The sequence below is a fragment of the Pararge aegeria genome, chromosome 7 (genome assembly GCF_905163445.1).
Source record: "Pararge aegeria chromosome 7, ilParAegt1.1, whole genome shotgun sequence".
NCBI lineage: Eukaryota > Metazoa > Arthropoda > Insecta > Lepidoptera > Nymphalidae > Pararge > Pararge aegeria.
Window position 1 is genome coordinate 2,995,066 of NC_053186.1, and position 15,664 is coordinate 3,010,729.

Sequence of the window (15,664 nt, forward strand, 5' to 3'; positions counted from 1 at the left end):
CCTTTCGAGGGCCGAGTTCGAATCCCAGAACGCACCTCTGAGTTCTGTTTAAGCTATTAAAATATCAATTGCTTCAACGACAAAGGTGGGAAAACATCGTGAGGAAACCTGCATGCCTGAGAGTTGGTCATAATGTTCTCAAAGGTGTGTGTGGTCCACCAACCATTAGGCCAGCGCAGAAATTTGGTAAAAAAGTTACCTATTAAATCGGGAAGCCGTTCTGGCCTTTCTAATCTAGTGGAACTAACTCCTTGGATCAGGTAAATAGCTAGTTGACTCGTAAAGCGTGCCCTACTTAACAGTACACTCAGGTTAGCTAGAAAGCGCAAATTTCTATTTTATATCGTATGATTGATATCTACCTTACATACAACTGATGCACTAAAACCTGTAGTACGATGATACGCAACTCACAGGTGTCGATAGCAGATTTCGAGTTTCTTAACACTTTTATCTTTTACGCTTCGAAAGAAAAGGTTTAAAGGAGAGTAGCCAAGAAAGGAACAAATACTCGATACTCGAACACTATAGATATGATTGTTAACTTGTGATTGAAGATGTTGGATAAAGCAATATTTGAAAAAACCCAGACTCCAAAAATAAATTTATATAAATAGCAAATCACTGATAAGCAAAAATTTAAGATTGTCTGCAGCATTTTTGTCCTAGCTATAGTTTTACTTAGCACCGACTTAAAAATGTTGTAGAAAATATCATACGGATTTTTTTTAAATATATTTTATAACAATATATGACGCCAATTATCGATAGTGGCCCATAATAAGGATAGTCGAACAGGGGCCAGACAAAACTGTCTGGACAAAGAAATCGTGCGGTAATTGCAAGGCGCGGAAGGACCATTGCTAGCCTCAGCAGTTTTACATAACCTCAATAAAGTATCTAGTTAAAGTAAAGTATCGTTGAACTACTGTAACTATTGTTTAAACTGTTATACTAACTATCGAGACTCACGAGTTCTGCAATTCCTCACTGAGGGTGCTGGATATAGTTATAAAACCTGAATAACTAGATTCAAATCCGGCCAAGAGCAAGTTTATTTTGAGCAACTGATATCTCATCCAGATTTTACTTTTAGTTTTTTCAATTTTTTTTTCTAATTACGTAAGCTACTTATTTTTATAAAAATATTCATTTAGTTTCTATTTTAGTTTGTATTTAGTAAGCAATTGAATAGATGATCAGTAGGTATCGTTGATTCAATTAGCATTCCCTCTTAGTTTTCAATCAAAATTAAATTATAAATTAGTTCATTTAACTAACAGAGCGGCACTATGTGACTTCACTCTTTAAATAAAGAAAAAAAAACAGATTATAAACCTCATTTAATAGGTCTGTATGCAGTTGATAAATTCAACATGCCAACACTATTGTTTGGAGTAAGTACGTCCACGGCATGAGAAAAATGTTTTGTAAATATTTTCTCTTAGAACAGACGGGTCCTACTACCACGCACACACACGCATCCACATTTAGGGTTGCCGACGCAAATCGTAAAAAATAATAATATAGGTATCATCATCATTACGTCAACCCATTGCCGGCCCACTACAGAGCACGGGTCTCCTCCCACAATGAGAAGGGGTTAAGGCCGCAGTCCACCACGCTGGCCCAGTGCGGATTGGTGGAATATAGGTATACTAGTTGTAAAAAGCATAAAAGTACAGCTAATACTCGACTTCGAAGAGTTATTATACAGTGCAACCGCGTTATAAGAAATCGGAAGGGAACAAGTAAATATTTGTTGTATCTAGTAACCAAAATTATAATTCAAATTCAAATTCAAAATTTCTTTATTCGTGTAGGCCTCCCACCGGCACTTGTGAAGCGTTCATACATATATATGTTTACATAATTGTAAGGGGATGGCCAGTGGCGTGCACAGGGTTTTTGACCAGGGTATGCATAAAGCAGGTACGTGGCATAAAATGGAAATTTTCCCGTCCAATATGACATATATAAAATAATTTGGGTATGCAGTGCTTTTGTGCATGTATGAAGTGCACGCCACTGGGGATGGCGATAACTTCGTTCGCCAACTTAAACCTAAAGCTTCGAGGGTTCCAAACGCGCGTTGGTCCAAGAAACTTGTCATAGTAATCCGTGACTTCGTTTGACCTTAAATGTCAAACAGCTGATATAAATATCAGGTTGTCACTGCGTATTTTTTTATGAAAACTGCGTAGGTAGGTACCTACTAATATTTCTCCATTTGATCTCAGGAAGTTGTTGTGAACAAAAGTTTTTTATTACTACTCCAACTGCTTACTACCTACCCTCTTTCCTAAGCTAGACTTGTAAAATTTCATTAATTTCCACATTAATTTTACTTTTGAACAACAGAATTAAGATCACACAGAAACCGCTTACACGTCTTATATCGAAGCATCAAAAACCACTTCACTTTAGTAGTGTTTCTCAAACAGGCGGTTAGTCATTTCATTCCATTTAGCAGTTACCAGTAATTATTTTCCTCTAATGTTCTAAACGTTTACCATAAAATGGGGAAAATAGGAAAAGTTTGCGAGCTAGCTACTATCCGCGGGTTTGAAGTGAGACGTGCGCTATGCGTTATCACTGTTTTTGGACACAATGCACTGCATACATAAACAGCTGAATGAGGGTTTTGTATGATCTTAACTCTGTGGTGTGAACTATATCGTAGGTACAGCAGCTGTAAATGAATGTAAGAAAGGCAGCGTCTTGTTCACCTAAACTTACCGAAGGAGTTTTTAAATACCATATATTGTCTGATGTCAATATTTTATTACCTGAAACAAAATAAAATAATAATTAGTATAAAATGTAAACTCATCTTTATTCTATGGTAATTATAGTATTCTATATAATTATAGCCTTTCTAGCCGTGTAGTGAAGGCAGATCAGAGTACAGTTGTCGCCACCTCTACTTTTCCTTGCGGGTGTCGTACGAGGACAGTACAGCAGCATCCTTCGTGCTACTCCTACCATGATCTACTGCGATCACTCCATTGTTTGGAAACAAGCAGTGGAAGTCCAGCAGTGGACATTTATAGTCTGTTTATAATCTTTATATATATATATTTCTTGTGTTCGTGTGTATGTCACTGAACTCCTAAACAGTTGGGCCTATTCGAATGAATTTTTTGGTATGCGTTTGGGTGGCACCCTGGATGGTTTAGATTCACAAAACATCACGACAGATGGCGCTGGGTGATGTATAAAAATTCAGCTTACATATAGTCTTCATTAGTCTTCGTAAAACTCGGAAAGGAGTTAAGTTAGGCAGTCTTGCCCAGCGTGGAGCTTAACCCTGCTCCGTTGGGAAAGTCCTGTAGTTCAGCAGTGGACTCTTACAAGCTATTGACTATAGCTTAATATTATAGAATTTTAATAAATTAACACCTACGCCTTAGGACACACACACGCACACACACACGCACACACAAACGCACGCACACACGTACACACACACACACACACACACACACACACACACACACACACACACACACACACACACACACGAAGGCGCGCACGTACGCGCGCGCGCCTCAAACTTATAACATTACAACGTTTTTGCGTCGTGGTTTAAAAAACCCGCAGGTTTTATATACTTAGGTATATGTATGTTTATAAAGGCTATAATTGGCATTTAGGCTTTATAAACAATAAACCTTTGTTTACATAACGTTATTCACCAGTTAGCCACCCATATAACTAAAGCGGGCCGACTTCCGTATACCGAGAGTAACTCTGTTGACAAGATTAACAAAGAACTATATGTTACAAAGGTTTTTGCGCACAGCGTAGGACGTGCTTCGCATAATAACATAGTAACTGTACTGTGCAAACCAGTAGGTATACATAACATGTACTTATATGTAGATACACTGTGATCAAGATAATCGTTGACAGACAAAACAAAATTTAACAATACAATTAATTTCTGAAATTGTAGTATCGTACCAAATATTTGGATGTTATTTACACAATTTTATTGTATGTGTTATTGGTAAATGGCGGTAAACCTTTTTTTTGTCCTGGGTCAGTACTTTGGCAGGTGGACGAGCAATTTTTTACCCATGTGGCCTTAAACGGGGAAAAAGAAAAATCGGGGGAAAACATTTTTGTGTCCCACCTTTACTAGCCGTGCGGTAGTGGGCCCGCAATGGGTTGTTAATAGTGTAATAATTATAAATAGAATAAGTAGATATTGGTAAAGAATAACAAACAACCATAATTCGAGTAAAGATGAACACAAAACGATAATTTGTCGAGTGTTCATCTTTACCAAAATCTACCAACATATACCTACTCATAACAAAAGGAGTTTATTTTTTGTTTGTTTGAATGCGCCGATCCCTGGAACTAGCGTTACATTCGGCTTTACCCCCTTTCGATATAGCTGTGTTAATACGGCTTATTTGTATTGTGTAACGATCGATGAACTCGCATCTTTCTTGGATCAGCTGTATGATCAACGCGTAATATGTTGTGTATGTACATCACACTTACTGACTATAAGAGGGTAATGTGTTTAACAGTCTACGTATGTATGTTCTTTTTGAGTAATAATTGACGGATCAAACAGATGTTTATGTTAATACCATCGGCGCTGGCGTGCATACAGGGTGTGAACATTAAGCGGGCAGATGATATAAAATGAAAAAAAACTTCAAGTACGAGTTATAAACTTAAGGATGGGCATTATAAGAGTTATAGAAAGCCTACCCTTTAAATTTTATAACTCGTAAAAATTTAGGGTAGGCAGTGCTTTTGTGCATGTATGAAGTGCAAGCCACTGCCGGCAACCAAGCCGGACCGGAACACAGCATTGCTACAATGCTGCTTAGCAGTAGAAACAAACATGGTGGTATTACTTCCCCGGACAAGCTCCGACAAAGCTCTCCAACTACTCAAAATAAGAAAACCAACATGGTTTTGGCATAGCTAATCCAAGATGGCGCGCTTGTAGGTTCAACGCACGTTTACACAATCCAGCGGTATTGTTTTAATTCATACGCAAATAGCCGCGTTTGTTCTGCGTGGAAATAGGACTCTAGATAACAGTATTTTGCAACACAACGTGTTTTACGAATGCTAACTTTATTTACATTGAGCTTTTTTTAATATTCAAGGCTAATGGGGGTACTCATTATTCTGTAGGTGTGCCGATGTAGGGAAAATGTAAAAAAATATCGAAATTGTATCGATGGTTAAAAATCCTATAGAAAAAAAAATCTATTGCAGCTATTTTATTGTCCCAGACGTGTTGAGAAACTAGATTGTGTGATACGGCAGCTTGGCTCTTAATTAAACAGTTTTCTAAAATAAATGGTTATGCAACAAACTGAGAACTTGGTAGAGATGGCATGGCCGCCGCGCCTATTCATACCTAAAGGCAGTCATCGGGTACTTCAAAGACTCGGCACGTAATTACGTCCGCAGTTTACATTTGTGCGTCGTGTTTCGTAGGGTTCAGATCATTAATATATATTTATTATTCATTTGTTTAGTACTAAACATAAAAGAATATTTAAAAACAGCTTATCTCTAAAGAGATTTCTTCCAGAAGCTCCCGAATGTGAGAATAATTGAATTGAGTGAATTCTAGTGGTAACGAGTAGGTATACAAAAAGTAATAGAAAAACACATACAAAAAATAAACAGATATTTATAACATAAACCTTAGTAGATTGATTATCCTTTGCTTCATAATTGTAAATAAGTGAACAAATTAAATTAAGTGATATATGTATTAAATGACTAAACAATGTAGCTACCAGTGGCGTGCATAGAGGTTATGCACAGGGTACTGGGTATGCAGATGATATAAGATGAAGAGAATCCCCAGTAATAAATCCTTAAGGGTATGCTTGTAATAACTGTTACATTGCCTATCCCTAAGTTTTTATAACTCGTACTGGAGATTTAAGACCTATATATTTATTTACACAAATATTCCACAGTAGCGGTTGGGTTGTACTGCAAACTATTTGAATGGACGGAATGTATGGAAGTACTAATAAGTAGGTACGGCTGCAGGTATATCACGTCAGCATAACTATTTACTTAGACATCTGCTCAGTAAAACTAAATATTTACACAGACAGAGCCAACAACAAATATTTTTCCCCAAAGCCAAAGATTCCACTCATTTACGCTCTACTTACTTAGATAATTAAAATTTGATAATTTGAGAACTAACATTTCGCAATTTTTATTACACAACTTTTTATTAGTGCATTGCGAATTTAACTGATCTTTAAAAAATGGGATGGTAATTCAATTTACGCGTCTTAGGGTTCCGTATCTCAAAAATAGAATCGGAACCGTGATAAAGTTACTTCATTGTCCGTTTGCCGGTTGTAAAAAACATTTATATAGAGTTAAACACAAATTGTACTTTGTTATAAAATAGGATAATTTCCCTCGATTAACATGGTCACATCCTGACTTGGTCACAATGGGACCAATAACCTAGACCTTATAGAGTTGAACATAGAGCCTCCTTCTTTTTTTTAATTGGTTAATATAGAAACGCAACAAAGACAAAGATGCAGACAAAGTTTACGGTTTAATAATACAACCTAACGTGGCTGGCGACTCAAGTCAAAAACAAATCGTCGCGTCGACTACTTCAAAGACTCGGCCGGTGCAGCGGTCCCCGCTATGTAAATCGGTGCGTTGCGATGAACTGACAGCAAAACTTTTATAAATAGACGCAAGTGCTTGGACGGCTTCTGATGTATTTTGTTATTCCTTTATTTTAGCGGATAACAGAATTGCGTTATAGATCTTTTCCTTAATCCCACCCATATAATCTCACTCACTGCAATAAATCACGTCAATCCGTTGCTGCGTGCAAGAAGGACAAACAAATAAACACACCATTGCATTTATAATTTTAGTATAACATAAATATTATAAACAATGTGAAACACTTTGTTTAGCATTTCAGATAATTGTGTGATGAAGCCATATAAGCTCTTTGTATCATAATACTTTGTATACATGCAAATTATATACGGCCATTTTTCAACAAGACGCATATATTATAAGATAATATTTTTCTTTGTTACTAACTGTTTTTGCTTAATTTGTAATAAACTGAGTAATAATAGTAATATATAAATACATATAATTTAAGTTTATGTCTGTGATTGAACTTGAATTATAGTATGGCTTATGAATGAATGAATGAATGTACACCTACGCTTTTATTGTACACCACATAATAATACAGGAAAAATCACAAAAGATAATATTGGAACGGCTAAACTAATTTCTGAGGATAATCCCATTGGGATTATCACACGCATGTAAAGGATTATTAAGCAGATAAAATTTGTATTTATTGGCACTATTTTTTATATCGGAAATCTACGCCGAAATACTTCTTAATGATGAAAAACTTGGTAAAAACATTTTTCCGAGATACTTTTAGAAAAATAACTGCACAGAGTTGTCATGAAAATAAACAGCTACAACCGAAACATCAGTTGTTTACACTGGGGGTTAAATGGGTTCAATTATAACTATTGTAATAAAAACTCACACAACTGTCAATGCAATTTCATTTGTTTTGTTACTTATCTACGAATACTTTATCAAATTCAAGATTTATTTTTTATACCGAAGTTAGCCTGAAGCCGTAGCAAAACGTGGCGGGGTTTATCTGGTTATATTATATAATATACAATTTTTTTTTTTAATTGTGTACTAGGCCCAGGAATATGAATAATAAAAACATGAACAAAGCTAAACATAGATTAGAAAACCGATAACAAAACAAGCCTGCATGATTATTATGCCTTCGTGAATAAACACACGAAGGTTGCAATTTGAATGAATTAATAAATATACTATTAATTACCAGCAAGATGATACGTAAAGTGCATAAACAGCATAAAGTGGTTATCTAAGTGGTTATTACGAGCAAATAGCTAAGTAGTACCCGAAGGAGTATTATTGAAGTTCATTTGGACACAAATATTGCAAAAATACCTAATTAGCCTCATACCTTTGCCGCGCAAATTGATATCCACTTAATTATAAAAAAAAAATATATGTCCATATTAGGCCCATACAGCCTAGCTCTCTATTTCGATATTGCTGTTTCAAATTAATAATTGGAACTTTTCGATACCAAAGTACACTGCACTTTTTTCTTTTAGTTACTTTTAACGCGCTTTTTATTAGCCTCACCTGTACGTTTGTAACCGACTCCTTGGACTTGATTTTGACCCTCTTCAAACGGTCTCATTTCGTTCAAACTTTGTGCAGATATATCGAGGACGGATGACAAAACACTAAGTTCATAAGATAATTCCATTTTTAAATTTGCAAAATAAGATTTTTATTAATTTATGTAACGTTCATCTATAGTCGATAAGGCAGCATAATTCCTGCCTTAATTTTCATTTCCAACCTTTTTTAAATTTTTTTTTTAATTATTATGTTAATTTTCTTTAGCTGATTAATATTAACAAATTTGATGGTACCGATTAATTTTTCTATTAAAACGAAATAGTTTAACATGCTTTCATAACTAAACTAAAAGGTATAAATTAGTTAAGTTTCACATACCAAGCGTATCTTTTTAGTTTTTTTGAACTATTAATTTATTATTGTAAATTATGTTTTAAAAATATAAAAAAAACAAGTGTGATAATATAATTAAAAACAAACACCCTAAAAAGAGATTTTGTTTAAGTAAGCGTGTTTTAATTACTTTTCTACTTAACATTCTTTATCCTTAAAAGTAACAAAAGCTTACATTATTTTATTAAGATAAGGTAGAAAATATAGACTATAGATAATAGAAGTTCTATGTTTTGTGAAATGTTTGGGGCGTCGGGTAGGACAATTTTTATAAACAAATGTACATCTAAGAAAGTTAAATAACTGTAATTTGTGTCACTTTTATTTCTGTTAATGAACTATAAGTTTTGAAAAAAAAAGTCTTGTTAATATTAAGAGTATCTTAGATTACCTAATTTATTATTTAGTTTGCTATTATTATTAGTCAAATGCATTTTTGTTGATTTGTCTTTTTTTCGAACTGCACCAATCGATTGTATTTTACATGGATATAATCTACGATTAGAACAATTACATAGGATAATGTTCGTTCCAGATAAATAAATTGAATCTAATTATTGTAATATCATCATCATCATCATCATTCATTCATCATTGTAATATGTTATTTAATAATTATTCCAAAATATAATACAAATTACTTGATTCTGCGATTATTTAGGTCAGATTTAAGATCAGCTCAGATCAATCACCTGATGAGGTTTTTTGGGACGTTTTAATCTGCATTGTATATACTAAAGATTCAAAAATAGCTTACGTTCTTTGAATAAAAACTAAATAATTATTAAGGTATTCGAGGCAAACCGAATTTAATTTTCTTTTGTTGTTGGTTGAATTTAAACCAAATAAATAATTATCATAGGACAAAGGTTATGCTTATGCTTACATAAATAGGAATTAGACCTATTTTGTAAATAAAAATTGACACTATACGAGAGGGCCTGACTCACACTTAGCCGATTTTTCTAATAAATTATAGTATTGTTTAAGATCTCTTCATTTATTTTATTACTGTAAATAAAAAATCAAATGAACCAACAACACTCATATTTTAAATTGCACAAATACCAAGCAACTCTGAATATTAATATAAAAAACCAGCTGTTTGGTATTCAACAACATTAACATAATGAACTCATTAAGCATCTATCGTGATTTAAACAAAAAAGCGACCTCAAAACCATATTTTAAATGAATCAGCATTTTTAACAAACTATGTCACAACAAAAACGTAGTTTCAACTTTTTAAACATAAATAAATCTATGAACTAGGCTGTATGAATCACAACCTTTGCACTGACCTTGAATTTTTTGACACTTTGGTCCCGTTCGCGCCATTGAATTCAATTTCGCTGCCGCCATAACTTGTGACCAATGGCATGTCACCTTCCGCCATGTCTGTTTATTGTTTTTTTTTTTAAATCGTAAACACGCAAAGGAATCCAAAAACTTTCGGAGCACTGACCACGAGCACTTTTTTTTAAATATTTTATTTAATTTTTCCCGAAAAATTGATTTAATACGACGATATGTTTATTTTCCTTAGCGTGTTGAGACAACGCACGCGTTCGACGGTCACTGTTGAACTGAACTGAGGAGCTGACTGCTGACCGATTATTTTATTGATGTAAATTTAATGATGAACACTCGCACTCAGATAACAGACACTGGTATAGCACGTATTGTGCGATATGTGAGATGAGGTTGGGTTATGGTGAAATAAGATGAAATATTAAGTGCGCGTAAGGTGGGTAGGGAACTGTGCAAGTTAAGGACTGCATACGGCGGGATAAAGATCTCTGGGTATATTTATCAATCAACGACAAATCGTCGTTACTCGTTGCTATTACAATACCTCACAAGTATGTTAAATCCCGCGTAAGTACACATATTTTATTTTAATTTCAAGATGGTTTTGAACAAATTTATAGCAAGATTATATTTTACTTTATCTAATGTAATAATTTTGTGTTGTGCAATGAAATCTTAAATAATCAACAGCAGAAACGATGACTGTAAGAAGTTTGGCAACTTAATATAATTTTACGATTAAGATCATATCACGAGAAATAAACAATCAAACTAATCCAAAATCTACTGATCGAGGATAACAATTTATATTTCTTACAAAAACTAGGTAATTCGTTAATAGTGGGGGCCCTAATAAGAACACTGTCTTGGGAAGTCGTCTAATTAATTTAATTTCTATATTGTTGAACGCGCAGACCAACTTACATGGGAAGTACGTTGAGATAACATGTGACGGTCTGTCCGTACCGCGCCGTACCTACCGTCATTGATAATAATGGATGGTTTTATGTACCACTGGCGTTTCCGTCAGTTGTTAGGGTTCTGTACCCGAAGGATATCAACAGGACCCTAGGAGAAAGAAAGAAGGACCCTATTAAAACCCTAAAATAAAGATGTAAATCCGTTATGTAGTCCGTCTGCCTGTTGCTTTGTCAGTCTGTATATGTCTGTCAGCGGACTGTGTCTTATGAACCGTAATAGAAAGAGAGTTGAAATTTTTACAGATTATGTATTTCTATTTCTGTTATCCGCCATTTTGTGGATTTCTTTAAACATAGTTAAGAGAACTCTTGACTAATTCAACTTTCAGACAAATATAACAAAACCAAAATGGATGCATAATTTTCACCCCGCTTTGTTTTTGTCAAGAGAGCTAAAAATTAAAGACCACTGTTTTTATTTGTACCGTGGTACGGAACCCTTAAAATTGCACTAAGCCGGAGTTTTAATGAGCCCTGAAGCGGATGAAAGTCAAAGTCAAAGCTTTCTTTATTCAAATTGTTTTTTTATTCATACTTTTGAAACGTTCTGTTTTTTTGGTTCGCTGTTCTCATACATATTTTTGCCATTGTTGCGTCTTGTCTGTGGTTATTGTTTAGATAAGACGCTACGGCCTAAGGGCGCGTTCGCATAGAACGCCCGTTTTACAGGTCCGTTTAAACGTATATGTTACTAGGGTATAATAAATATAAATACATAAATATACAATGACAATACACACATCGCCATCTAGCCCGAAAGTAAGCGTAGCTTGTGTTTTGAGTATGACTGATGACTATTTTCATGAATAACATTCATAAATACTTAGAATATACAAATAAACACCCAGAAACTGCGCCAATCGGCCGTCAGATATGGTATCTAGTTATATGAGCTATTTCACACTGAATACAGTATTCCGGATTCAGTAAAAAATATCTACCCGACAAAATAAGCAGCAATCCGTTTAACAGGTCCGTTTAAATGTATATGTTATAACTTGTATTTCTGTTGTTACTGACAACAGAAATACTGATCCGTTTCATTGAAACGAAACCGCGAGATGCTTAGCTGTGGTACCGGGGTGCGCGGTAGAAGAAGATACACTGAAGAACGTAAGTCCAATACCGTCGGATCTTTTAAAATCGGTCCTGTAAATGCTGTGCGAATATCCTCCAGTAGCGACAGATCCTGTTAATGCTGGGTGAATATTACAAAGAGTAGCGACGGATCAGTTAAAATGGTTTCTGTAAAATCGGATGTTCTATGTGAACGAGCCCTAAGTTCCGATTGCCGGGTCAAGCCAATTTGATGTGCGTTTGATCGAACTCGGAGTTACGAAATTGGCGTTGTGTCTTGGAAAGCACGGTCAGCTATCGCTTCCACTGACATGTTATGCCATAACCATTAAAACCCGCCAATCCTTATAGGAGCTGCGTGCATAACCAACTTTGCCATTAAAGGAGCCTGAAGATAATGCTGAGAGTTTATCGTCAAAAACATTGATCACACGATATAGGTAGTTAAACCAGCCTAATCACGCTACGGTTTTACTACTATTTTAATGTTAATATGGTTGACGCTATTGTTTCAGAATTGGACGAAATATATTTTGGATAATAATTGGAATAGATAAGCAGTGTTTCTTTACGGTCTGACATTTGAAAGATCCTGTCAGTAAGCCAAAACGCTGCATTCTGAGGTTATGCTACATTTATGTAATTTATGCAAATTTCTCAAAATTTCCTGGTACCTTTCCTTTCGGTTAACTAAATAATCCTTATTTTAGGGACGTTAAGAGGGATTACCTTTGCGTAATAAAACTGTAATTTTAAAATTAAACTGTTTCAAGCGATGACAGTTAATAAGCTACGGCTTTTAAATACGTTAACATTTAGTCTATGGTGTAGAAACATTGTGCATTGTAATTTCAACCAGATAGCGAACTGATGAATTCAAATATACCTATCTCAACTTGTGTCATAAAGAGTGAGAGATTAGAATATTTTTCTTGCTGATTTTAGAATTTTTTTATGTATACAGTAAGTAGCATAAATACACGTCGCAAAATAATTCAAGCAAGTTAGCATAAGTGTGTTTAGAATGTAGTTAATATTTACTACATACTTCTACGCAATATATCCGCTTTACATTCGTTGGTTCCGGATTTCTTTATTTTTACGTAATTCCTCGCCAAATGATTATTATAATGAAACTGCTGTTTGCTACTGAATTTTCAACGTAATCGCTTTTAAATTACAAGTCAGTTTGGGCTACGTTTACACGTGTAAATGAGATTTTGAGTAAATGCAATTAGTTAAGTGGTAATTTTATTTTATATGACCAATCCTTAAATTAAAAAAAATAACTTAAACGTAATTTTTATGGGTTACTTTTCCGTAAATATTGAATAGAAGAAGGCGTTACTTTGCGGAAATCCATAATATATTATGAAAATTAAGCATAAAATTACGCATAATTTTCATAATATGACCGTTTCCTGTATTCAATCTATCTGTAATCTAGATTTAAAGAAGGACCGGACTGGAGTCTTCCGCTGCAAGTTCACGGCGCACGGCAACTTCGTTTAAAAACATTTATTCTCAAAAGAAATAAAATTACCATAAAGAAGTGGTAATATATTATCTAGTTAGTGTTATACAAAACTAGCTGCTTAAACAAATGACAGCTTTGAGTAGTAAAATGAAATAAAAGGTTGCGCGTTTATAAGAATTGAATTTTAATTGAATTCAAACTGTATAGTTTTACTCTAGTCTTGGATAGTCTTAATTTTGTGCCTATTTAGTGTATTTAGATGTGATTTAGTTTTAACAGTAATTTGTGTATGTATGACTTCGGTAAGTATTTTCATATCTAGTATCCATGTTTAAAATTTATAAAACTGGCTAAGGGAAAGTAATCTGTTAATAAGTTGATAAGCAAAGTTGTTATTAGTTATAAATTGTATGGATATTTTATTACAATACCAGCGTTGTCATTGCTAAGTAATAAATCTCTAGATTACGGATAGATTGAATATAAAAAATGGAAATAAGTGAAGTTCATGTATGTACCTATTACAGTGCTGTCCTGTTTTGGATATATCCTTTGTTAACATCCACTTTGGATGCTTCCCTTAAAGACCCTCTATGCAAAATTTTTAATTTACATTTTGACAACCGCCCCACGCCAGCCTACCTGTTAAATACGGGGGCTTAGGTTTACGCTCCATTACAAGCGAAGCACTTCCAGTATTGCTAACTTCCGCTTCTGGTTCTGCCCCAGTCATCAGTCAGATCCTTAATCTGTCATGTGCGACTGATGTTCTGGTGCAGAGTCTTGTGGATTGCGAGGTCAGCTTGGAGTGCTTCTTGCCCTGGTGAGAGCTTTCCTTCGGCTGTGGAATGCCAAGGCCAATGGGTTAAACCGCGTGTGATCTGGGCACAAGCGGGTCTCATGGCACAAGGCATCGGATAAGGCACGCATCATAGTGGTATCCGAAAATGAGTAAAGTTACTGGCTAGCTTTGCCATCTCACAGCTTAGGGACGATACTCGACCGGACATCGCTTCGAGTGGCCGTATGTATACGCTTGGGAATTAAGGTATGCGAGCCTCATTACTGCCCTTGTGGCACTCGTGTAAATCAATTGGGTCACCATGGGCTTAGTTGTAATCGAAGTGCTTTTGGTTTGTTTAGTCACGTCGCTATCAATGATATAGTCTCTGTCGCGCTCTGGCCTCTGCGTCTATCCCTGCACAATTGGAACCTCCAGGTTTGTTCAGGGATGATGGCAAGAGACCAGACGGTATGACTATAGTACCGTGGTCGATGGGGCGTGCGCTGTTGTGCGATGCAACCTGAGTTGATACGTTAGCAGTTTCTCACTTATCGAGTACGTCCCAAAAAGCGGGTGCAGCTACCGAATCTGCTCAAATGCTTAATCGCCGTAAATACTCCGTTATTTGAAATGACTATATTTTTGCGGCGCTTGCGTTTGAGAACGTGTCCAAAAAATTGGTCTTGACGTCTCGTGACCCAAGAGCTGGCGCTTATTTAGCCCAACGTCTAAGTCTAGCAATTCCAAGGTGCAAAAGCGCCAGCATTTTTTGTACCATACCCATAAGAGAACGGCGGCTAATATTTTTTGTAAGTATTAATTTTAGTTTGTCATTATTTTTTATGATTAACAAAATATTTTTCATGGAGAGGCTTTCTTGCATTAAATAAAGTTCAGACTAAGAAAAAAAAAAAGTTAAATTCCCATTTCATACTTCCCTTGTATAAACATATATTTGTACTTATCTTTGAATGCAGACGTCGACAGATTACTGAGTGGGTAGAACATGAGCATCGAAAATAATCATTGTCTAGCTAATGTCTGTTCTTGGGCCCACGTGTTGAAAAATACCGCTAAGTTCCGCTAAGAAGCATTCATCAAGAAGTCTTTCGGTCTGTGCCTAAGCAAACTGTAGCAATTACAAAATTTAACTAAAAATATATAATATACAACACTACTATTAGATATAACATACTATATATAACTATATATAATATATACTTGTAAATAAATAAATTACATGCGATCTCGACTGATGGTAAGATGATGTAGTCTAAGATGGTAACGGGCTAAACTGTTAGGCGTATGACAGTTATATTTAAACCACATCCAGAGTCAGTTTCTACGCGACATAACAATAAATAAATTTACCAAGCAAAATTAACAAGTAGACTTAAAACTATTATGGTGTAATCATAAATTCTTACGAAT

At 35.0% G+C, this 15,664-nt stretch overlaps 1 protein-coding gene across 5 annotated transcripts in view; it reads right to left on the reverse strand.

Annotated features, from left to right (window-relative positions):
- LOC120624961 (PTB domain-containing adapter protein ced-6) overlaps positions 1 to 15,664 on the reverse strand; it is an 84,658-nt gene that overhangs the window by 54,532 nt on the left and 14,462 nt on the right. The window contains exon 1 of one of the 5 annotated variants that reach the window (XM_039891806.1): positions 9,906 to 10,200. The exons of the other annotated variants lie outside the window; for them this stretch is intronic. Coding sequence (XP_039747740.1) covers positions 9,906 to 10,000 — 95 coding nt within the window. The 5' untranslated portion in view covers positions 10,001 to 10,200. Of the gene's footprint in view, positions 1 to 9,905; positions 10,201 to 15,664 lie in introns of those variants that run through there. 5 annotated transcript variants of the gene reach the window in all.